This window comes from Caretta caretta, chromosome 4 (genome assembly GCF_965140235.1).
Source record: "Caretta caretta isolate rCarCar2 chromosome 4, rCarCar1.hap1, whole genome shotgun sequence".
Taxonomy (NCBI): Eukaryota; Metazoa; Chordata; order Testudines; family Cheloniidae; genus Caretta; species Caretta caretta.
In genome coordinates this window covers 55149753-55176297 of record NC_134209.1, presented here as the reverse complement: position 1 = coordinate 55176297, position 26545 = coordinate 55149753, and the positions used below count along the sequence as shown (strand labels likewise).

The 26545-nt window shown below is 40.5% G+C and overlaps 1 protein-coding gene across 3 annotated transcripts in view; it reads right to left on the bottom strand.

The window, feature by feature from the left end:
- Positions 1-867: 867 nt before the first annotated feature.
- Positions 868-26545, bottom strand: part of JADE1 (jade family PHD finger 1) — a 61058-nt gene continuing 35380 nt past the window's right edge. For all 3 annotated transcript variants that reach the window (XM_048847329.2, XM_048847330.2, XM_048847331.2), the window contains 7 exons: positions 24170-24357; positions 20033-20244; positions 18004-18171; positions 16716-16832; positions 12364-12888; positions 6838-6955; positions 868-4639 (listed from right to left, as the gene is read on the bottom strand). In XM_048847329.2, coding sequence (XP_048703286.1) covers positions 3741-4639; positions 6838-6955; positions 12364-12888; positions 16716-16832; positions 18004-18171; positions 20033-20244; positions 24170-24357 — 2227 coding nt within the window. In that variant the 3' untranslated portion in view covers positions 868-3740. The remainder of the gene's footprint in view (positions 4640-6837; positions 6956-12363; positions 12889-16715; positions 16833-18003; positions 18172-20032; positions 20245-24169; positions 24358-26545) is intronic.

Here is a 26545-nt window from a genome sequence, read left to right as displayed (position 1 = left end):
TAAAATGTAAAGAAATAGGCCTCTTTCTGTTTATAACGAAACTACATTTCTGCATTCTGTAGATTTTTGGCTATTTCAACCAAACTGCCAAACTTTTATGAAGATTTCTATTTGCCTTTCACTTGTTCCATAAAGCAAACCTAAGATGATTTAAAATTCAAAGTGCAGTTTTGGACAGCAAGGATAGCAAAGTGACTTAGAAGAGAATCTGGTAAGTATTTTTTTTTTTTAAGTTTATACTCCATTTTAGTGACTTACTGTAGGCCAGTGTGTGAGCCCTTTACTAACACTGCTGAACAAATAATCACAGGTAGATCCACTGATTTCAGAAAGATTACTTGTTTAAGAAATTGTTCACCAAAAATGAATTAAGGAGAGGTCATACTCTGACCTTAAATGATTAAAATAATGTTTTACTACTGTTGGCACTCCAGAGCCAATACAGGGAAGAAAGAGCTATATCTTGGTCTTGCGAGCACCTCAGGCACCTTCCAGTTTCAAAAACTTCAACTGCTAATGCTACGAGTAAGAGAGAAGATATGGCAAGCACTGAGTAAGTATTACAGTCATATCACTCTAGAAATATGTAATAGCATTTCATTACTGGTAAGCTATATATATATATATATGACTGGGCACCAAACATGACAATTGTTGGTCCCAGTGGTCCCAATCCTGGAAACACAAATGTGCTTTAAAGCACATGAGCTTACTGCAATGAGACAGCCTATATGCTTAAAGTTAAGCATATACATATATGCAGGATGTTTATTTTAACTTTGCTTAGATATCATGGCAATGAATACGGTATATAAACCTGAACAGAATGGACAGAAGTGGAGATTTTAAAATTGAACACTGCCAGTCTATTGCAAAATGTACAGCATTTATTCACATACAGACAAAAAGGCACAATTCTACTAAATATTTTAACAAAAAAATACAGCTGTCTTCAACTAGATCTTTATAAATACTTCAGAAAAGGGGGAAAATAAATACAGGTTTGGGCCAAGTAATATAAAATAGTCATCTCTACATATACTTTTTATCTCTGATTCTATCAGTTTCTCGTCATGCACCTTTTTTTTTTTTTTAATTTTAGCTGAATGGACACCAAAGCTAGGCACATAGTGAAAAATCTTCTGTACAAGATTTTACAAATGTAATGACAATTTTTTTCAAATTTTTAAAATAATAAAGATTTGCACACATGACACGAATAAACCCTTCATTTAGATTTGTGTGTGTTTATACCCTAACAAATGGCATTCCAGGCAACTTTACAAAAGTTCAACTAGCCTACATTTTGACATAATACACCAATCATAATCAAAGAGATTGCTTGGTCAATCTGCACAAGGAAAGGTAAAGCTTAAAAAAAATGAATGAATGGTTTCATACCAATAAAACACAAGGGGTGGGTTTGGGTTGTTACTGCTATACTTATGACTCCTCTGTTGCTGAGCGCTAAGCCTGGCATGAAACTAACTTTTACAGCTGGCCATACTGCAATTAGCTTGCCTTGTAGCTTTTTTTTGTAATTAGGGGTTTGGGAAAAGCGCTTTTTTATTTGGTTCAGCATAAAGTGGAACATTAGAAAGCTTATTAACCTAAATGTGTGGGGAGTAAAACATATAAGGCATTCTTTCTGCACAATGCTAGCATTCATAATAGTGCAAATGAATCAGGTACCTCTTTCAAACTGATGTGAGGTTAAATGTTTGCTTAAAATCAAATTTATTTTTTTTTCCTTCTATGGCTTGACAAATAATTCCCTATATCACAACCTCCTTACAGTAATAAACTTAGCCCTCATCTAGAAATGTTGCTGAATTTAAAAGTGAAATCAACTGTACTTCCCTCTTCTCCCATAGCCAATAAAAAAATTTTAATCAAAGAGAACTTTAATATTTTAAGTCACATCAAGAGTGAATCTCTGTATGACTCAGATCCACCATTCCTCCTTTGTTATGTGCAACAACAAATTAATCTGACCAGCAAAGTCATGAGATGAAGCTGGTTTCTCAGGAGCAGCAATGTTTAAACAAAGTATTGTTTCAATACAAACATTTCCCCTTCCCAAGATTATCCATTAAGTGTCAAAAGGTTACGTCTCAATTTAGTTTTAAACATTTGTTTGAAGTTTTTAATTTGATAACTTGCATAGCAAGATGGAATGTCAATAAGCCTATTTTGTCAACTGAATCCTCTGGAAGACTTAAAGTTAACAGCAAAGTTCTATTGTTTCTTTATTCTTTCCCTGCCCCAATAAGGAGGGGTTAAATGTTAAAATGTATTATGTAATTGAATACTGATAGTAGTGGGTGGGGGAAAAGAAAAAGGGATTCTTCCATCTGCCCATATTTCTAAACTCACTGCTGCTTAAACTTAATTTCAACAATTTCATGTCTGCCTTACGTTGATGCAGAATTCCAAAGACTTCAGGCTCTTATAACATCCATTGTTATGATACATATGCACTCTATTCAGTGCACAAACAAAATCTCTCTCTATGTACTGTTAATGTTATTGCTGATAGCTTACTCACAAGTTATTGCCATTCGTGGTTATTTAAAAAAGTTATGTAATCAGACTGTGAGCTCCCTCTCTCATCAATTCTAGTCCAGAATAGAATGAAATCACTTTATCTTGGTCTGAATGTAAAGAGCTAATCACAATTTATTGCCTTTCCTTTTAATTCTATTTAAAAATATATATTTGTCTTTTTTTTTTTTTAAAGTAACGCTTTAGTGTCAGATGCTTGGATGTCCCAGTACATACCATTAGTGCATAAGTGGCTGGCGTTGGGAAATCCTGCTGACTAGTGCCTTCAAGTTAGTCATGCCCACTCGAATTATCATCGTATTCCTGGAGGGCAGGTGACTGGATAATGGTAAAGCTGCTCTGTGGATTGTTCCATAGAATGCAGTAAGCCATAAATTTGTCCCTTTCTCAGAACTGGACAAACTATCTTCTAAATGTATTCCTTCCCCAGAATTGAGGAACTTAAGAGTATGGCTCTGTGCTCAGACTGGGTCTTTTCATGTTGTTACTGTTGTATCACTAGGCAGCTGCAGCTCAAACCTGTCCCCTTCATTTTTCTCCCATAATTGTGGTTAAAACTGACTACCTGTTGGATGTATTTACATGTAAACTCTCTGGAGTTACGGAAGATTTAGAGCTGCCATGTATGCTGAACTCTAATACACCAAAAACATTTTGCAGACCTTAAAGACCTGCCACAGTCCAAGGAAAGTGAGCATTTGTAATGGGTTTAGAAATGCTGGATGGTTAACTAACCAGATTTGATATAGTATACACTAGTTAATTTAACAGCTTGTGCTTTTGGGGAGAGGAAAAAATGCTTGTCAGTGCTGTTTTGCTAAAGAGAGACAGATGCAACCTCCCCTTCCCCCCCCCCCCCCCGTGTTTAATGAATTCTTTTAGTGTTCTGCCAAAGATTCCATTTTAATAGTGATGTTGTCATGTTTCCTCAAGAAAGTTGCAAATAAAAAGATTCAAACTTCTCACAGAAACAGATTATAAGGACTCAGGGACAGGGGCCAAAATCGTAGTCTTAAGTGCACGTAAACATGTTTATACAGCTTGTTTATCTCTTTGTCAATCTGTAGCCATGTCTAAAACCCCATGCTCCCCTCCTCACACCAATAAATAATGCAGAGTGGGTTTGTAGGCAGTGCCTCTATTGACCATGGTGCTGAAGATGTCTTACTGTCCAGTCAGGAAGCGAGGATACTTCTCCTAATAATATCTGTCCTCCTGTTGATAGTGCTGTTTGGACTAAGCCTTTGCTGTCTGCATTTTTTCTCAGCCACCTCAGTTTCTGAGTCACTCATTTCAGCATCTGGAGCATACCCATCATTTTCCCTGTCTGTCTTTAGTTTGCTCTTTGCCCTGTCTTTAGGCAAAACTCTGCCCATGCCCAAGTATGGATAGTTAGAGTTCTGGTGGCAGGTCTCCTCCTGGATCTCTCCCTGGTGTTGTCTCTCCCCCTTCTTTGGAATTCGGAATCCGCCCCAGTTTTTCACTGGGCTTGTGGGTGTAGTAGGCACTTTAACTACAGGCCGGTTACAGTTTATTTTGATGAGAGATCCATTGCATTTAGGCACTATATCCCTCCGTGTGCCAGGTGCTGACCTACCACCTGGATGGTTCACAGACCTTTTGTTTTCTGATTGCCTCTGAGACACTTCTGTGGATGTCAGTGGCTTGTGGCTGTGCTTGGAAGGCTTTTCCTTCAGTTCTGCCTTGATTACCTCATAAGGGGAATGATTGTCTCTTCTTTTCCTGTGGTCTGTCATAACTATCCCATTTCTCTGTTGTGCTGATACAATGCGTGCTTCTGCAAAGGCCTTTTCAAAATTTAAAAAGGTACCTGGAGTTGCAACACCTTCCCTTCGGCTGGGCTGCTTGAGCAGGGATTTGCTGTCACTCCCAGAGCTGTTCCTTACTCTGTCTCTCTTGTGTGATTTTTTCAGTGTGTGTGTCAGAGAAGTGCCCATTTGCTTCCTGAAGAAAGCAGAATGCCACTTCAAATCCTCTATCTTGGGAGCATCAGGACCCAAAGGTGGACTGTTGAACAATACCACGTTTTCTACTGAGGAGGAGGAAGGCACACCTAAAAGCAACACAGAGAAATTACTTCACAGTTCAGCCAAAGCAAATCACTTTCCCGCTATAACAACTGCTGCTTTTTACCTCCTAAAATTCCTCTCTTAATTTTTTCTTTCCTGCCTCCAACTTGTTTTAATTATGCTGGCGCATGACCAGCATTTAATGGTTTTCATAATGTCCAACATCTGACAGTGATCAGCCTTCAGTAACTCTCCTACTTACTGTAGGTCTAATTATATTTAGATGCAATTTCCATAGCGCTACAGATACTATAGCTAACGTGTAGCTCAGATTTTAAGGGCAGAAGGGGCCATTGTGTTTGTCTAGTCTGATCTCCTGCATAACACAGGCCCTAGGACTTCCCTGCATTACTGTTTCAAGTCCAATGTTTGTCTAGAAGATGTGTTCTAGTGCAATCTTGATTAAACTCTTTGGAAAAAAGCACCTTCACTTAAATAGACAAACTACCACATATGTCATCATGCATGATTTGACAAGCTGATTGTGCAGCTGACTAATTATTAAATCCTTAATGATAATCTAGTTAACCTTTTCAATGTAGCATTTTCCTGCTGGAGAAGCAACTATTTTCAGTGAGCAGTAAATGATTTTTTAACATCAGTTTGCTGCCGCATCAGAATTCATGCCTTTAAACCCACTGTCTCGCAGACTCATTCAGAAGGACTGTTAGTCAAAAACTGAACTGAGTATCGCTGAGTCACTTCTGGAGGAGTAGAAACGTGCCTTTCGTTTGACAGATCACAGCAACATGCTTGGTCTTAAACAGCATGTGCTGAAATGTAGACCTTTCCATTTCCAATTGATTTTAATAGGTTCACAATGCTTCCAGATGGGGTCCAAAAGATGAGTTCATCTTGATGGTGTTTTCGAAAGGGTTTAATCCGGGAAGGATAGAAAATGAAACATTTGACAGGCAAATGAACAGGGATGTGATTTTTCTTACTTATGCAACTTTTTTTGGTTGAAGAATGAATACAAATACATGCAGAAAACACCATGACAAGCAGAGCTATCATTGTCTTTTCTTAATCTAAACTTGGAAATGCAGAAAATAATCCATACTAGCCAAGGAAAACCAACATTAAATCAAATGAAAATCTGTTAAAGAGGTGATTTTTACCAATAACTCATTTTTCTTTATAACCTATTTAAAGGGACTCTGTCAACCTGAAGTTTAATCCATTTTAAAAAAAAACCAAAAAACTGACTACACCTGCTGCTGGGTCCATATTGCCAAAATCTGTGGTTTTATCCACACACTTTCCTTTTGTTCTTAAAAATGTTTTCTCTCCCCTGTTGTTTGAGACTAATATAAACAACATGAGAAAATACTAAACCTACAAATAGAGTGGGGGGGGAAGTGAAGCTGACTCCACAGAAAGTGCTGTCAAAAGTACAAAGAAAACAAACAGACATAAACACAGATAGATCCAAGTTACAGTGATCTTAGATCTTATTTGTTGCTATAATCGGTCCAACATTTTCAGAGAAGTGTGATTTCAGCATGAACAGCATAAAGGTTCTGCACACACCCAAGCTGATGGGCTGCTACCATGACCTGAAAAGAAAACCTCTAGGAACAAGAGGAGTTCTTTCTTCATGTCCATTCAGTGCTGGGCCTTTCTGATAAGGTGCCTAGATGCATGTCAGCTCTGGGGACACCCATCCACTATGAAACTGAGATCACCAAACAGCTATTATTACTATTAAATGTTTATAAGGCAGCAGCTCCTAAACGCCACAACCAGGTTGGGCCCCATTGTGCTGGGTGCTAAACAAACACATAATAGGTGACAGTCCCTGCCCACTAACAACTACCAATAGTGGAAAAAAAATTGGTTATAGCAATTTAGGAAGGTTTTGAAGCAGTGAGCTAAAACAGAAGTCTCTTCATCCCATTTCCAATTCCTTGGGACACTCAGTTCCATAGGGATAGCTAGTTAATTCAGGCCCACTTACTTATCTATTTCTATGGCTTCTCATGTGACTGTCCTTAATATGTTGTAGCTGAAAATTTAGAATATACTGGCCCTTGGTTCATTAGGGGGTTTTTCCTCCAACTTCCCGGCGCAAAGTGAACTAAACAAGAATATAAGGGTGAGCTTCAAAACAGTAAGTAGACCTTAACCAAACCATTTTGTTCCTCTGCTTGGATGTGATAATGAAGTCTGTGAAACATACCTGAAACTCTTTCTTGATCCATAAGTTTTGTGTAGAGATTGAATATCTGTTCCTGGACTTTGCAAATAGATCTCTTAATCTTCTCCCTTCGGGTCACCATGTAAGTCAGATTCCGAACCTAGAAAATGCAAATAATGTCACTGAGCTTAATGATAGTAAAACTATAAACTGTACCAGGCTGGTACAGAATACAGTTTGTCTCTGCCTCTACAGCTTGTTAGCTAAGGAGCAAATGTATCACTCCTAAGTATCCTCCTCTACCATATCTGATGCTCAGAGAATCACTGAACCCTGGCTGCATAGAGAGAAGGTAGCCACAACATGAGGTCCTTGAAGTTGGAGGTGGAAGTAAAAGGAGAAATAAGGAGGGATCTTTGAGGACCATACCCACATCTCTCTGCTATTGGATACATACATACATATTTTTAAACATATATATATATACACACACACACCTTTTTAGTTATGTTTAATAGCGTATAGGGTCAAAATTTGGGTTGTTGTAAGAGTGTCCTTCATGAACCTTCCATTTTAGTCTCATTTGGGTCAATTAATACATGCAGTAGGGCTCCTATGTATGCCACTGTACGACAGACATAGCATGACTGTTGAAAGAACTGGAAGTGAGACCAAATTATTAATTGTTCACTAGGCTCTGTATAGAACAGTCACTTACCCTACAGTAACTGATTCTTCAAGATGTTATGGTCAGTGTGGATCCCACTATAAGAGCACATGTACTTCATGCATGTGAGAGTGGATTTTTTTCCCCACTAGCAGTGTCCATCAGAGCTGTGCATACGCTCTGTACTTCCTTGTGTGTTTGTCCATGCAAGAACATAGAATGGGGTTGCCCATGACCCTCCCTCATTTCCCTTACAATTAAAAGCCTGTAATAGCTGGGGACTCAAAAAATGAGGATGGAGGATAGAGTATAGGATCCACACTGACTACAACAGCTCAAAGAACCACAATTACTGTAGAGTAAATAGCTATTGTTCTTTGAGCTGTTGTAGTCAGTGTGGATCCCACTATAGATAACTGGCAAGCAGTATCCTCCAAGGATGGTGTGAGTGAGGAACTTCAGCTGCAGTCAATCAAACAGAGACTGTAGTACTGCTCTCCTGATCTTGGCAACTGATTTGGCTGCCATGTCAAGTGCAATGTTTTACAAGACAGTAGGTCACTCTACATAGCTGCCTAACAGATCTGAGATTGGAACAGACTTTCGGAGAGAGACGTTAACCAGCCATCTGACAGCAGGTGGAAATGCACTGTGTGATCCACTTAGTGAGTCTCTGTGATGAGATGGCTTGAGCCAGATATTGCCACAATGAGATGGGGAGACAATCTGAAAGGCTTTGTCTTGTTGAGCTAACAGCAAGGCTTTGGAGACATCTCGTTGCTTTTCTCATTGTTGAGTGCAGTTTTGAGAAGACAATTGGTAAGGTGTTGGAATTCCATCTGAATAAATCCAAGATCACCTGAGGGATGAAACTGAGGTGTGGTTTCATCACCACTTTGTCCCTTTGAAAGGAAGTATAAGATGGCCAAAGCACAAGAGTTTGGAATTCACTGACTCTCTATGCTGATATAATGGCCACAGGACTGACTGATAGTAAGGTAGCATACTGAGCACTCAGACAGTGGTTCAAAAGGAAATCTTTGAAAGGGAGTCTGGATGAGCTGAGGCCTGTAGGATTAGCCCATAGGTGTCTCAGCAGTATCAACTGCAGACCTTAGAGGGGAAGAAAGTTCTCTGCTCAGTGACAGGGAGAATGTATGCTCCAGTGATGAAGAGGAGTAGACTTCCTGTAGGGGGAACACCAGCATGTAACGGTGCTTTCGTATCAGAGTCTGTGTTGGTGCTGGTGTATATCTCAGCATGGACCTGGTTCTGCCTGAGCTTCACCCCTCAAGTTCGGGGTCAATGTTAGTGCTGGCAAAATCTTTTGCATCACAGTCTGTTCGTTCCCTTCATCCTTGATGCTGTGAGGACTTCAAAGACTGTCACTGAAGAGTTTGCTGTTTGTCCTAAGCTTCTTCTTGAGCTTCTGCCTGAGTGCTCAGAGCATTCCCTTTCAGTGCTCAACTTCTGAGATGGTAGTACCAGCTTCCATATTAAAGCAGGTCAGTTTTGGTGCCAATGTCAGTGCCAGGTTTTTCCTTGGCACTGTATTCTTCACAGTGGTCTTAGGCATTGTTTGTCTACTCGATGGGGTAGCAGATGATGCTGGCTTGTCCATTAATTAGATTCTGGAGCTTTTTTCCTTTGGGTTTGATGAGATTTTCCATAGACTGTTGCAGAAGGTGGAGTTTCAGCCTTCCAACTTATGACTTTTGAGTCCTCACAGAGAAGGGGATAAACATACTGTCATGTGCTTGAAATGTGTGATTTCTCCAGACAGAAAGCATGCCTACTGTATCCATCCTTCAGGGGGAATAGTCTATCACAGAATGGACAGGACTTGAAGCCCCTGGGTTTTGAGTCTGCCATTAGAGAAACCCTGGACAAAGGAGTCTGCTCAGAGAAGTTCAGTCCAGAAAGTTGGTGGTCAGTTCATGTTAGTCAAAACAGAAGATCAGACGTGGTTCTGATGATTTGCAGAAGGTTTTGCAGAAGTTTAGTCCTAGCTAAGTACTAGTGGGTTGGACACTTGCTAGGTTCAATCTCACTGCTGTGGACAGTAAAAGAGATCTGAGGGAGGCTGCGAGAGCATGAGGTGGCACGCAGTGCATTGACAGACACTGCTAGTCAAAAGAAAATTTGATCACACATGCATGAGTGCCTACAGTGGGATCCACACAGACACATATTTGAAGAATGTTTTCTAAAATATAAATCTTTTTCTGATTTCTGTGGTAGAGGATTTTTTCTTGATTTTGTTGCTGATTGGGACAGTCACACAAAAATATCACAATAGAGAAACTCCGCATTAGGACCTGGCCTAATTTTTAAGCCATGACCCCAAACCTGAGTCTGCGCCATCGTCACCAAACTGTGGAATTGGCTCTCTGCTTCCTGTCATGAGGTTGGCATGGTAGCAGCTGCATGCCCTGTGCCAGCTGTCCACCACCCCCTGCTGCTCTATGAGGGCTGCAAAACAAGAGGCCCACAGTGCACACAGAACAAAGAGATGGTTGTAGCCAGCAGAAGCAGGTATGCTACTGCCACAGGAAGGTAGATGTGAGGCAAATCAACACAACCTGCGCCCAAGAGGGGCTGGTTATTTTCCTATCCCACCCAAGCTGGGCCCAACACTTGTAGTCAGGTCCCAGCAGGTTGCAGAGCTATATGCCCTAGCATCACAGTTGAGTTATCTTCCTGTGAAACTCAAAACTTCTCTGAGATTACAAATTTAGTGGATGAAGTATATATGGATTTCTCTGAGGCTTTTGACTCGCAACAGCATGACATGCTGACTAAAAGGTTAATCCCTGTACAAACTCAATATGGCATGTTAAATAAATTAAAAACTGGCTAACCGATCTCAAAACATAATTGTTAATGGGGAATCATCCATGAGTAGTTGTTTCTAGTTGGATTCTACAGGGATAGGTTCTCAGCCTAATGCTAATCATACTTATCAATGATCTCCAAGAAAATTTAAAATCATGTTAATAGATTTTAAGACCAGAAAGGATCATTATTAGATCTAGTTTGCCCTCCCATACAACAAAGGCCACCAAATTTCATCCAGTTACCCCTGTATTGAGCCCCATTTGCAGGTGACAGAGAGACTGGCAGAGTTGTAAATAATGATGAAGACAAGTCACCTATGCAGAGCTAGATTGCTTGGTAAGCTGGGTGCAAACAAGCAAGGTCACACATCTAAGAACAAAGAACATAGGTCACATGTACACGATGAGAGACTGTATCCTTGAAAGTGCCAATTCTGAAAAGGACTTCGGAGTCAGACTAGAAGATAATCAACTGAACATGAGCTACCAATCCAAGCTGTGGTTAAAAGGGCTAATGTAACCTTTGGATATATAAACAGAAATGTCAAGTTGGAGGAGAGAGGCGTTATTACTTGCGTGACCATTGCTGGAATAATGTGTCCAGACTTTTAAAAGAATGTTGTAAAATTGGAGCAGGTGCAGAATATTACACAAGAATAACTTGTGACGGCTGGAGAACACACAGACTTAAGGAGTTCAACTTATTTAGCTCTTCAACGAGAAGGTTAACAGGAGACTTGAACACCTGTAAGTGCCTATGGAGACAGAAGATTTCTGATACTACAAAATGCATAAGAGACACTGACTTGAAATTGAAGCTACAAAAATTCAAACTGAAATAAGGTATAAATGTTTACTAATAAGAGTAATAGCCTTGGAACAGTTTTATGAATGGTTAGGGTAGATTCCATCACCTGAACTCTTTAAATCAAGACTGGATGTCTTTCTAAAATGTATGCTCTAGTTCAACCACAAGCTTTTTGGACCTGGTAAAGGATCTGCTGGGTCAGATTGTATGGCCTGTAATGGTCCCTTCTGTTTTTTTTTTAAAAAAATATCTCTCTCTTTGCCAGTTAATCTGAGAGCAAAAGTTCAATTTCACATCCTTGTTAAGGCAGATGTACTAAGGATAAAAGACCAAGCTGATACCATTCCATTACACTTTTTAACATTCAAAACCCAACCCAATGGTATGCCACTGTCTACTCAAAATATTATGTACATATTTCTGGTGAAATGCTGACCTCACACTGTTCTGTTAGCAAAAGTAAAAACAAGCCAGCTCCACATCAAAGACACAGGGAAAGACTGATTTGGTTTTTCATTTGTTTGAAAAATGTGCATCAGCAGCAGGTACCACCAGGAGAAAGTATCACAAGCTAACTGCTTGTGATAGTGAAAATATATTACCCAGAAGTGGCTGCAGTACAGCCCACGATGTCACCAATACTGAAGTGAAGTCCACAAAGCGTACACCTACACAGCAGCTGGGAGCAAGTCTCCCAGCCCAGGTAGATAGACTTGTAAGGTAGTCTACTAAATAGAGCAGTGTGGATGTTGTGGCACTAGTGGAGACTCGGGCTAGCCACCCGAGCTTAGACCCAGAGAGTCAGGTGGGCTTGAAAGCCTGAGCTGCCACCCAAGCCACAACATCCATGCTGTTTTTTAGCATGCTAGCTAAAGCTGAGCTAATGTGAGTCTATCTACTTGTGCTGTGAGGCTCACTCCCAGCTACACTGCAGACATATAATCTTAGGATTAGAAGGGACCACAAGGGTCATCTAGTCTAACATATCCGACACTGTTCAGATTGAGACTGGGCACTAACTGCCAGGACCTGTCACCTCTGCGGGCTGACACGCTCTTTCAAAAGATGATAGCTGCAACTTGTTGTGCTCTATACAAATTCAATGCAATCTTCAGAGCACTGGGTTGGAACAAAATTTGGTTGCCCACATCCATTGGCAAAAATCAAGGGAATATATTATCACTGATTTAGGTTGTGAACTCAGCTACCCAAACACAACACCTTCTCCCCACAAGCATAAGCTTGCATTGGTTTACCCTCTCCAAATCCTGCCGGAGGTGCGTGAAGAGCTGCAGTCTCCTGAACAAAACATCCTGCTCCCGCTTGGCCAGATTGTCCTCTTCGTCTTTCTTTGGGGTTATCAAGGGCTTGTTGAAATTGCCTTTCCTCTTAAGCTTCCAGTACTGGTACAGGAACTCCATCAGCTCTTCAGGCAGCCGCAGGGCCTTGGCCACTTCCAAGACATTGACAAATGTGTAGAACTCATCCTCCAGCTGCTGGAGCTTCTGCTTGCGGACACTGACCCTGTGGGCCTCCTCCTGGTTTTGATCAAGGCTGTGAAAGGACTCTATATGGGCACAAGGGGAGCTGTCTTGTGTCCCATTCTCATGGCTGGTGTTTTCACTGAGGTTTTCATCATCCAGTTTCTTGGTGGAGCTGTGCTTGGGGCAGTAAGACTTGAACTTGACCTCATCGTTCTCCGCCAGGATGGTCTTCATCTCCAAGCCACGGTCAAATGCGCATGTGACATGAAAAGCTGTTCGGCAGTTTTTCACCGAGCACTGCAGAAAAAATAAACATGTTTTAAATAAAAAGTCACATACTATGCACAAAATACCTACGCAGCCACGGCTCCTTTGAGATCAATGCTTACACCAGCACAACTGCGGTACAACACACCACAGTACTGGGTTTTGCATCTAAGCCAAGTACTTTCTCACTACTAGGTTTGCAATTTAATGCTGTCAGTTCAAGCAACAACGTAGCGGTCTCGCAGACATGAGTGATTAACTTCCCCTGGGCTTATCATACGATTCAATATGAGCAACTCCACAAGAGGTGGTTTCTCATGGTACCACTGGAGCTAGTCACTTAACGCAATATCATGACAGGCAAAACGATCCCCTTTGGGTGTGTCAGCACTCCAGAGAAGAAATACCCTGTGGCTCCCAGCCAGTCGGATACTTTAATTAACATCTCTCACAGCACCTGGAACTGGCCACTTTTGCAAACTAACGAAGAAATGAACAAGTGCTACTTAAAAAGCAAGGGCCCGGTGGGATTCTTTTTCTTTTATCATCAATTTAGAATGTCACGTATTAAATCAGTGACATTCACTACTTCAGTCACTTAGTGCTCTTCTACTTCACATGAGAAAAAACTACAATTTGCTTCTTTTGTCATCTTCCAAGCTCTCCCCTATCTCCCATCTAGCCATTATGGAGCTAAACTGCTTTAGCACTTGATTTTATCTGTAGCTAACTTTCTTTTGCAAAGTGTTTAATAGCCATAACCAGCCATAAATAGAAAAATAATTTTTTTAAAAATCCCCCCTTGACTTGGACCCTTGTTCCCAACATAGAGAAATAAAAGTGGAAAGGCCTGTCACAGACAAACTCTGACAGGACTAAACTATACTTAACCCAAGTGATATAACCTTAAAGAGAAATGCACTGCGGCAGGATATTTATACAGTGATTTGTAACAAAGCCAAGTATCTGTCTCCTCTGGGTTTTCCAGCTCAGGTTGACTCAGCAGCCAGATGTCAGCTAAATGTATACTACAGAGTTTAAACTGCAAAGGTTTCAGATAAATATTCTTTAATAAAATCAATACTTGGAAAGGATATGAAAAATGGTGAAACCCTCTTTTGCCCTTTCGCCTCCTCCAAATAAATGCTTTGTGGACAAACAGGGCAACAGCAGCACAGCTGGATATTAAACAACACAAAAGAAGTGCTTTTTGCAGCAAGTTCCATGGTACTAGGAGCTCTTAATAATTTGCTTGTATCAAAAGTAAAGTTCTGTTGAGTGGAGAGGAAAGCTTGTCTCATCTGAAGGAAATTTGAACTGGGAAGAAAATGCAGTCTTGCTTTTCCCAGCTTGCAGCAGCTGCTTTCTGCCCATCCCTATGCACACATCAAGCAGCTCGCTTTTTAAATTAGTGTGAACATCTCATAATATAAAACATATCTGGAGCAACTGCCTCTTCTCCCTCCAGTCATTCAGTTGATTATTACCTTTTTTATTACACACTTCGTAAATTCTGTTTTTTTCCTGCTATCTAAAAGTTTAATACACAAATTTAAAGTATTTATAGGCCATGAGAATACTCTCGCATTCATGTTTCTTGTATCACAAAGCCCCACTAATACTCTTTGGTGATGTCACAGAAAACTGGAACCAAGAGTATTTCTCCAAATGATTTTTTTAAATGTGTAACTTTCTACAGTGGCAGCTGTACAGCATACGTATTATCCCATTCTGTTATTCCAGAAGACAGAGGTTTTCAGAGCAAGAATGTAAAGAAACCACACCAAAAAAAATCTGTATTCAGTATGAAACTGCTACAGAGTTACCTCAAACAAGTATTGGGGGACAAAATAGTTTGATTTCTCCATTATGTAAGTTTCCAAGAGACAGAGGACAGGACTGTTTTATTTATTAAAAGGCAGTGGACAGATTCATTTTCTTTTCTTGAGATGTGTATTATTTCAGACCTTAACTGAAGTGCGAACAGCAAACAAGGCTGCTGACAAACAGATTGAACGGTTTCACTAGAATGTCTGCTGAACTGCTATTTTATAACTTTTCCCAGAAAACGCCATCAGTGCCTCAGCGACAGAGGAACACAGGAGAGAGTGGCACGATCCAGTGATCTAAACTCAGAACTCGGAGCTCTACTTTTCGTCTTCTAAGTGCTTTACTACATACTTTGTTTTTTTTATTAGATAGCACAACTCTGCCGACAATTAGGTCATCTAGCCTTACTTTCCCCAGCAAAGGCAGGACACCACAGGCTCTAAAATGCATTCAAACATACCTGTGGTCTTTCTCACAGTGATACCAATAGAACTAAGATTCAGATCTAAGCAATATGTACTGTAGATCTCTACATATTGTAAAACTGCTATCAGAGTTAATACCCCTTTACATAACATCTATATACTGTCTTGTATCCTGAAGGATCCCAAAGTGCTTTATAAATTTCACAAGCTGATGTAATGTATACAAGGAACCTCTTCACTCACTTCTGAAATGCAGGTAACTCTGGGGCAGATCAATACTGTTTAACACCATACTGCAATACCACAGAACATTTTACAATAAGTGAAAAATCCGCATCCCATTGAAATTTTAGAGATAAATTCATTAAGAAGTATATGACCCATACTGGAATTTTGCCAAGAATGTGAATTGGTGATAGGAAGCAGGATATTGGTGTTCTTGCTTTAGTGCTGGATACACAGCCAAAGATTAATTCTTTACTGTACATGGAGATAGTTATTCCTTGAACACGCTGGGCCTGATTCTCCCATTGCCTTGCACCTTGTGCAGTCATTTACACCTGTGCTAAGTGAGAATAAACATCAAAATATTAGTGTTTTACAGCTACCTTACAGATGTGTAAACGATTCTGTAAGGCGCAAGGCAATGGGAAAATCAGGGCCAGAAGCTTTGATTCTAGAGAATACAAAATATCTGCAAAGCCAGCCACCCCTAAATCTGCCAGATTTGTGGCTTTTCATCACCAGCTGAAGAAGGGCCTTGTATTTCCTCTGCTTGAGGCTCATTTGTGCTCCTTTGTAGCAGATTCTAAGCATGCAAACTGTTCCTTTCCTGCATACTCTGGAGCTCAATGGCAGAGATTCTCATAACTGAACTAAAAAGACCAACAAATGAGAACACCTGATTATTTATCAAATAAAAAAAGACTATGATAGTATAACTCCTTTCTTACCCACAACCGCAGACATTACCAATTCACTTTAATCCCTGGTAGACCCACAGGCCAAAATCTTTACAGTTGGGCGCTATCTAAAGTTAGGTGCCTAAATCCATATTTAGTCACCTGATTCACAGCCTTATCATGAAGGGTGCTGAGCATTCTCATTCCAATTGACTTCAGTGTTGGCTGCAAGTCTTCACCATCTCTGAAAATCAAGCTGCTCATCAGAGGGAAGATTTTCAAGGGGAATTGGGAATCTAACTTGACAATCACCTTGAACATACGTGCAGGTAAATTTTAGCACACAGTTTTTGGCATCCAAGTTTAAATATTTTGGCCACAGAAAATTACACACTTTTACAAATTAACGAGCAAAAGAACAAGTGCTACTTAAAAAGCAAGGAGAATGCACCACAAAATGTATTTTGTTCATTGAACAAGTATGTTCATTCAAATTTCATTATTTATATTTCGGTGTTCTGATAACCACACCTAAGTACATTTGTAAAAGTTAGGAATCCTTAAACTATAACCTCCCTACATTACCTGCTATTAAAACTCTACTGCGATGTTTTTCTGTGCAAACTGGGCAGGGAATCAGGGAGGTTCTATAGAATGCACATTTACATCTATAACAAACACACTCATGTTAGTTTATTACCTGTATGGATGCCCCAATCTTCTCATTGCAAAGGCTGCACACTAATGCCCATCTACTGCTGGGAATGTGAGAGACCTTGGTTATGGGCTCCATCTTTTCTGGGCTGCCAATACTCACCTAAGCATCAGAGTGAAAAATATACAGTGAAAGATAAGCAGAAGGGGTGGGAACCATGAAAATATTTAGGTGCCTAAACCCCAGACTTAGGCACCTAAGTCCCAGCTTTGGCTCCACTGCAATCCACAGAACTGCCACTGAACCATGCAGCACCTAAACTCACTCAGCACCCAAGTTTTTCAGGGTAAGAGTTCCCTAGGCACCTGTATTTCTGCCTCTTAGCATGCGCAGCGCTGTCTTGCTTTAGGCGTCTGGATGCCTATCTCACGCCAAAGCCGCAGAATGATCCACAAACCAGGGGAAGACAGGCATTTGCATGTAGGGCCCAATCCAATAAGCATGCTTAGCATACACTCCTCTGATCAGCATCTCCCACTAGCTAGCTTAGGTGTCTCCCCACCTAGCATGTTAGCTTCTGTGGATCCCCATTCATTGTACAGGGAGACTAGGTACCTATGGTCAGGCTTTGTGGATCACAGTGTTGTTCCAGAAGTTTCTAGGCACATAATATCATTGCAATGCTTAAGTCCCTTTGTAGGTCCCACACCAGGCAAAAATAAAAGCACAATTCTCCATTATGAATCTGTTTCATTGCTTGGTAACATGCCAAATTAATATGTACCAGGTTTTTCAGTTTACAAAGAGAGAAAAATCCAGTTTCAAAACCACTTCTTCCCCAATAAAAATGGAACAGCTTTGATGCAAATTGCATCAATTTAAGTGATTTTAAAGGATGAATATTTTGAATGCCAGAACTTTCAAGAATTACCGCTGTTAATCCAAATACTTGCTTACCCAGGTTCTGAGTTTCCATCTACAAATACAAACAGTGCTTACTTTGTGCTCTTACTAAATTAGTTTTCCCAGCAGTTGTCCTTTTTTTAGGCCTATGAGCCATTTGTATTGTAGTTCACTGAGCTAATGTAATTACCTTTTTCTTATAGATCATGTATTATCCTGCCAGACTCTATGTCCTCTATGTTTAATTGAAAATTAACGTTTCCCTGTTTTTATCTTTTATTTTTTTCTACTCCCTAACAACAAATGCTGCACGGATGTTACATTCATTATAGCAACAGACTTCAGATTGTATGTTGTTATGAGCAGATTTGTCCTTTGCCAAGATTGCTCTGAATCTGAACACAGGTACATCAGTTGGATTGACACCTACCTCTGGAATCCACAGAGCACAGCTCACATGGACCCACTTCGTCCCACTACGAGTAGGCTTCATAGCTCCACCTTTCTTGGGACACAATAAACACTTTGGCTGAACACCAAGCGCACAGGTCCGGCATAGCCAGCTGCCTTCTGGCACCTTTAAAATTCCGTAACATGCCTGTACTCATGTTTATAAAGGAGGGAAAGAAAAGGAAACAACAACAGCATGTTCCTGTTAGTATTAACTGATTTACATTTAGCCTTTTGCTAACCTCAAAGCCCTTTATGGGCTGCATGCTATATAATAATATTAGCTTACATTTATGTAGCCAATTTTGTTCTGAAGGATGGCAAGGTGCTTTTACAAATGTAGCAACTCCATATACACATTACACACAGATACTTTTCCCACCACTGAAAGGGAGCTAACTCCAGCTGTTTAACAATGCAAACCATCACTCCACAACAGTTTAGGACAGGAAGTGAAGAAGAATATATTAATCAAATTAAACAGAACGGGAAATTTAGATAGCTGTGTGAGTGGTTAGATATCTGAGCTGGACGTTAGCCAGGACACTGGAGCTATGAAGTCCCATGAGATCTTTAAAGATCCCAAGTGATAGGACATTGGTTTTGCATCTCACCTGAAAAATGAGATGATGACATTAAAGATGCCCCCAAGGTACAGTTCAATTCTTACTCATAAGGGTAAAGTGACATCTACTGAATGATTAACATCATGTCCTGTAGTAGACTGGAGTGTCTATGGAGACCTCCAACCAAACTATTGCCAGTTCTGACCCTTTCTAGCTTCTAAGATTTGATGTGATCACAGTTCAAGACAGAATGGCTACAGATTTATCAATGTGCCAATTTTAAACTCTTAGACCACTTTACAAGATACGCAATGTTTGCACAGCGCCACGCTCAAAGATACATTTCACCACCATACATGCAAATACATTTATGTAACTTTAGCCTGAGGAGCAAGAAAATTAAATGTTCCTTGCTTATCAAACATCGCAGCTGCCCCACTGCTTAATGACAAAGCAAACATTTTAAGGGATGGAGAGAAAGAAGACCCATAGCAAGGTCTCTTTCACAATGGAGCAGTCGAGGAAGCAGATGTGTTACAAACATATCTGTTCCTTCTTCCATGCAAAGAAAGGCTTGTTTAATTTCCACAGAAAGACATGTTGTCCTCAGAATAACCTAGTTGTTCAGGCACTCCTCTAGCATGTGAGAGATGCAGGTTCAAATTCCTGGTCTGCCTCATTCAGCGTCACCCCAACATGGAACAAAACCAACTGTTAACAACAAGCCTGATGACATAAATTAAGTTTAAACTACGATATAAATCCTTCCTGGTTTCCTACTAGTTGGATGGAGGTCATCATTTTTCAGACTTTCTCTTCCTCTTCAATCAAATTTATTGATACTGCAAATATATTGCCAAAAAAGAGGACTTCAGTGCATCACATGGCTTGTGTGTGGAAAGTGAGGGATCAAACCAAAAAATTGCAGACATATCTGAAGAACAAAACCAACTGGGCCAAATTCATTGGGAATGCAGATGGTAGTGTCAGTGTAAACTAGTGTAGTGTGCAAACTTAGTGGCAAAAAGGGCATGATTATAGCAACAAAAGCAACCAGCAAGAGGGTACAAGATGCCTTTAGATAAAGCAATACCACGCCCATTTTAATCTTATATCTTCTTACATCCTCCAATTGGTTGCTTTTCCTGCTACACTCCCACCTTTTGCCCTCTCAGCATGTAACGCAGTAAATGTACATATTTACTAATGTACAACCTACATTTACATCACTTGTGAGTTTGTCCCGTGGGCCAATTTCACTACTGGTGTAACTCAGTTAAAATCAGTGAGTTACACTAGAGAGGAATCTGGCCTGTTATCTTTAAATCTGTCTTTAACAGTAGTAGTTCTGAGATATTTCTGTAACCACCCATCGCCTGCCTCTAGCCCCAGCACATAAGCTGCCCAAAAGGCCACTCCCACCTCTACGTCTGGATGCCATACCTGGTGTACACAAATATTGCATTTGTCACAGAACACCATTTCATTGCCATCCTCCCCATCTGGGGACTGGCAAACGTCGCAGACAACGTCCTCATCATACTCGATCCCAAGCCCTTCTTCAGTCTCAATAGCATGATTCATACTGTCATAGCATCGCTGTTCAAATTCCTCCATGACTCTCTCCATCGTGTACTCATCCAGTTCAGGCATTCCTGGGAAATTAATCCAACACAATGGATTTTTAAAATGATAACATCTGGAACCCCAGCTCCTTCCACCAATGTATCAAAGGCTGAGCTTCTTCTCCCAGGTTGACCCATAAGCTGCAAATGGCACAACACGCCAGACCACCTCGGTGTCGAGGATTAATTTATGGCTGTAGGGTTGCCACGGCAAATGTTAGAGGGGAAGTGCAGAGTAGTTATGGCAAAAATGTCCAAAGCCCTAGATCTGTGTTGAAATAATGGACATTTACTCATTTCAATCAATATTTGATATCCTCAAAGTTTTCACAAGCAAGTCCCACCTCTCTGGGTTGTCACTGTTGATCTCACTCTCTTTCCTTCTCATACAACACTATCTACAGTTGCTTGTTTCAACTTTGTGACCTCAATCATTTTAGGAAATGGTGACTCTTTTGAGAGTGATTCTAGGACCAACGCACTCCCCAAGTGAGCAACAAGCTGTCCATCAAAATGATGATAATACAGTCCAATGCAAAATCTATCAGGTACATTTTGATGTGTTAGAATCCGCAACCCAGATAAGACAATCATTTATTTGATGTAGTGCATTTTCACAGCACCCTGTACAATCAGGTCCTGATCTTGGCTAGGATCTGTTGTAGTACCAAGAAATAAATAAATATTCAAATATATGGGGAACCCAATTATACTAGATACAATATCTAACTGTGGGGCTTGTCCATTTTAATCACAGTGCTTGTGTCTGAACATTACACCCAGACACCACCACAGTGATCATCACCTAAATCACAGTAGTAGTAATAATAAAACTGTTATGTTACATGTTCATTACAGACCTGAAAACACCTACAATAAACTCAGCAAGAAAGATACCAAAAGAAGTCCAGCTTTCTATGTGGATACAACTACTTGACAAAGTATCCCATTTCTCAACTTTTAATGGCCCTACAAGAACCAGTAAAGCTTCAGAATTGGTGTTGCAACAAGCCCTATACAACCCCTTTCATACAGACAGCTGTAGGACTGAAAAAGCAGTTCTACTCCAAAGCAAGCTCTCTCCTCCACCAAGGCCAGTTTACCTCCGGCACTTCCAAGCTGAGATCCTTATGGAAGTTTGCAAAAGGGTACAGGCTTTGAAAAACAAAGATCCTGTGGTTTTAATCCTGTTCCCAATAATTACTGTTTCGTATGACATACTGAAGATAGAAAACTCTTGACATGTGTATTATAAGGGTAAATCCTCTTCTTAGTTCTCAGGGCAATTAATTCACATGGGTTCTGAGGAATTCCAAAGGAAGATGGAGAAGGAATCCCTAGCTCCCACAAATCACAGAGCTGGAGAAGAAACTTTCTAACAGGTCTGCCAACCTAAAGGTACCGCCTTCATCATGGGGGAATGGTTTGGAGAATCTGCAAAGCAGTGAATACTCTGCTTTGCTCCAACCCAGCCCTCACCCTTTTGGCCCCACAGCTGAAGGGCAGCTGCACAAGCAGCATACAAAATTCTGCCCTCCCCTAGCACTTCCACAGTGGAAGAGAGAGCAGAATTTGTCCCTAATGGCAGAGAAGTGCTATTCTGGAAAGCGGGTGATGATGGATTGAAAGTTGATGAGTTAGTACAGTTGGTAGTTTGAAAGGCGTTTACAACAGCACTAAGTCCCAATGCAGTGGCCTCTATCACCTTGTAGATTTAGTTATCTGTAATTTGCCTCACAATTGGACTTCACTGTAATTTAATAGCTATAAATTTTAAAATGATAATGAGAGTTTTTATTAAAAAGTTTTATATTTTTATATCTGGTCTTTTGGAAAAATAATACACATTATAAATATTAAAAGGAGCACCGCAGAGTGCGTCATGGTCAACCTCTGGAATTCACAGCCACAGGAGATCCGATAAATGCTACAGCTGGAGATTAACAAGTAATTACTCATTTTAGTGACCACAGTATCTTTTGCTATGCAAAATTTTTATAAGAGTAACTCAAATGTCATGTTTCAGGCCTCGCATGCACTGCCTGCGGGGGCCAAGAAGGAATTTCTTTCCCACCTTTTACAGAATAACTACATGTGTAAAGGGTTATAGCAAACAAACTACTGTGCACTGGCATATCAGTCACAAAAATCTCCCATAAGAGAATGTTTAGGATCATAGTAAAACCTGTCAAATCCTGGCTATCCCTAGACTATACTGCTGTAGCTCACAGGAGACCAACCTGAATTTCACCAGCGTAAATCAACTCCACTAAAGTTACAATGGTATAACCAAAAGCTGAATCTGTCCCCGAATTTTAAGAAAATCAGGAGAAGCTGGGAATAATGGGGCACCAAACACAGTTCTCTGAACACAGGGAATTATTTTCTCCTGTCACCTGACATGGTCTCTCACAAGTAGGAACTTTCACTTTGCTCTGTGCTGAACTTTCTTCTCCCCCTGCCCTCTGATCAGTTTGTACAATGGAATGAGCCTGCAGAGGATGCCTCCATGGTCACTGTATCTGCCGCTGGCTGCAGGGTAAACCCCATGCCTCCTTTTTCCTTTCCTACAGAGATACCCTAGATCACTTTCATGTACATCTGTGCTGTAATTGATGCTGTGCTAGCCTTCCCTCTGGTTCCCCTCAGGATCAACCGCCCCCTTCTCCTCCTGGAGAGAAGGGGAAAGAAAGAGATGAAGAGAATGCATGAGTATCTCAGACTGTCTGCTCACTTTTAGGGCTTGTTTAAATAAAGCTGAATATTTAAAAGCAGCCAGAAGTGTAACCTCAGGCTGACATCATGTAAATCCACCTTGGGTATTTAAATAGGCCTGACCTGAGATTTGGGTAAAAAGCCTGAACATGAGCCCAGGTCAGAGTTGGTGGTTTTGTTTGTTCTGTGTGGGTTTTCTTCAGGATAATTTTTTTTCAAGTTTATAACCAGCTGACCCTGGCTTGCCAGGTCCTGTAACTGTTTAGTCTATGGACAGTGTCCAGGTAAACCCATAAAACTATAACCATAACCCAAATGAGGGAATTGCCACAGAGTAAAACTCAATAGTATTATCTGTGCTCATGAAAATATCCAAAACCCTTCTAGCTGGCACAATATATTCTCACATATCTAGACATTATGGTGAAAATTCTGCATTGACTTACATCCTGTGTAACCCTAGTAAAATCCATGGCGTGCTCCCACTTTTGGAGCACACATCGTACCAAAATAGTGGTCTTGTTCTCTTCCCTTCCTGCACACGCAACCTCTTCCTGGAGGGAACCCTCAGCCCCACCAGGACAAATCCCTTTCCTGTTTGAAAACCAGGGACACAGTAATAGAGTTTGGGACATTTTCAAAAGGAATCACTGAGCCAATTCTTTGCTGTCTCACTCCCCAAACAGTCTGGCTTCTGTTTTTAAACCTCCCAAACACTTCTGTCTACTACACTGCTTCTGTACAAACAGAAAAAAATAACTAGCTATAGAGGGGCTGAGAGTTTTCTCATTCCATTTTAGGAAAGGGATGCATGGAAAAGCAAGCAAGCAAAAAAAGGATGGATGGACAGACAGATGACTTAAATTGTCTATTTGATATCATCTCCAAGGAAGTAAACAATAGCAAAAAAGGTTCTTTGAGGGAATTCTTGTGGGTGATCTGATGTAAACAAGTGCAACTCTACTGACATTAATGGAGCTATGCATAGGTCTGATATTCTCCACAGATCTAGCCCATCGTAGCAATGCCACCCTTCATTGAGGGCTTTTGGGAATAAGAGTTTAGAGGCTAGTGGTTTTTAAAAATAAGATCACAAGTAAACTACATCCTAATGTACATGATTTACACCCTCTCTCTTCCTTTCCAGTTTTCTCACCCACAAACCCTGCACAGAACTGCCAGCCTACTTCAGCAGCATGCATAATTTTACAGGGTTAAAAAGACCAGAGGCTTCTCTCACCCATCTCTTTAAATTCTTCATTGGCCAGTTCTAACCATGCTGCATCCACATCATTGAGGTCATAGCGACACACACTGTCCGCCAAGGTTCGAATGTCAACGTACCCCAGCTCAGGAGGCTCAGAACCTGAAGAAAGGATGTACTTCCTGGGTCTTGTAAATGTGACTGCTTTTGTCTCAGACACAAACCTGAAGAAACAGTAAATACAGATGTTACTTATACAGGTTGTAAATCTCCTAACACAGACTGGGAAATGCTTAATCCTGCTGTGTGATTAGTGCCTGGGGGTTAAATTGCACTTCCTTATTCTATGCAACTAAAAATTCCCAGCAATCTTGTAGCATCAAAGTCCCGCACAGCTGCAGGAAGTAAGGATGGGTACATAAAACAGAGAAGGAGTCATTCAGATATCTTTTAAAAGTGACCTGCAATGCTACATAAAATAATTCACCTTTTTAAAATTCTAGTTCATTAAAAGACTTACAGGTGAATTTAAGAGAAGAGAGATTACAAATCATCTCCTGCAAGAGGACATGGTACTTGCTACTTTTAAATTGAATTGTTACTGACACACTTTAAAGACATATACGCCATACTCTGTTAATGTGATGATAAGCACTATGTGCATGAGAATTAAATTAATAATAATAGATATAAATCAACTTACTGAACACTACAATAGGGATACAATTCTCAATTAAATTCTAGAGGATCGTTTAAAAATTCCATACACCAGCTAATATTCTCTATTAAATTCTATTGTTTTTACAGTAATTTTGTATAGATAGCTGTAATTTTCATTTCTGTGACATCCTAAACTCCTTTCCACAAGGAAATAATAATGACAATTCATAAAATTGTTTATAATCAGTCTCTCCATTACTTACCTGCTCAGATCTAAATCCAGGCTCGCAGGGATTTGCATTCCCCCTGCAAAATCACTAAAACCTCGACTGAGCCAGACTTTAAAACAAAATCCATCCACTGTTTTTAAATTCAGATGCAGCTGTACTATAGCCTAATATGGATTGGTGTGGTCCCCATAGTGGCAAGCCAGATTTAATTAAAGCATATTTTGGTTGCAACCACATTTAAACTGCATAAGCACAGTTGTTAACAGTTACTTGTAAGGACTTTGGAGACAGAGCAAAACACTTAAAAGTGTAACTTGCTCTACATTTTAGTTGCCTGGATTTCTTTGACTATACAGATCCAGTAACTAAGAAAGAATGCATCTACACTGTACAGGGGCACAGGTGTATTCCAGCCCATAGGAGTGGCTGCACTGCTAACACCTTGCCTTCAGGTAGCAGGTTCCATATGCCCCATCCACATCAATGTTCTCTGGATGTTTGCAAAGGAGGTTCCACAGTCTCTCCTTTATTTAACTCTAAGCATTCTGAGATTCAGTTTGTATGAAAGATGCTACAGAAAATAAAACCTATATCTGGATCAAGTTCAGGCAATGAGCCCAGCCTCCAGCTGAGTCCTCAGATCACGGCAGCCTCACTAGTGCTAGTGTGAGGGTTACTGCAGCTATGCTCCAGTGCCTCATGGTGTGGAGAATGAGCGACTTCATGAGAGAGCTCCATGGGGGAAGTAGCAGGTCCTTCACTCTATTGTGGCCTAGCTGGCACATAGTGCATGTTCTCTCCTGTTCAACAAGAACCCTTGATCCACTATCCCTATATCTGAACACATCCAGTTCTGGACACATTTATCTAGTCCAGCCTCCATCATGGTACCAAACCAGTTCTGGTACATCATAGGAATCTGAAGCAGAATGGGGGGAAAAGTCATACACTGAATCTTGGGCTTTTCAGCAGGGGAGGTATCAGTCATTATATGAATGGCCCCAATACCTTGAGCCAGCCCTGGCTGTACTATACTGAATAATACTGTACTGCAATATTATATACTACATCTCACAAGGAAACTGCTTTAGCCTGATCACTGCTTTCCAAATATTCTACACACTAAATCCCCTACTATAGGGAAATTATAGCTCTCTAGGCAGCATCCTGCTCATGCTGCCCAAAATAGTGTCAATTTTCATAGGACCTGCAAAAATCAATTTTTTTTACCTTCATGATGTAAAGTAGTAAAATAATAATTACTGTATACCCAAAAACATGTAATTGAGTCATCAGTTTGAGCACGTGTTAGCACTGAGTCACCACATGGACATATTGCTGTAACCTTCATCCTTCCTCGCCCCATCCCGTCCCTACTGTTTGTTACCCTAATTGGTTGCATCAGGGCAGCGACTCTGTCTCTTTGTTTCCTCCTACAAAGCACCTCGCTCACTGCTGGGCACTGTAATAACAAGAATCATTTCTCTGTGAAATGTATTGTATTTCCTCCTAGTCTACATCA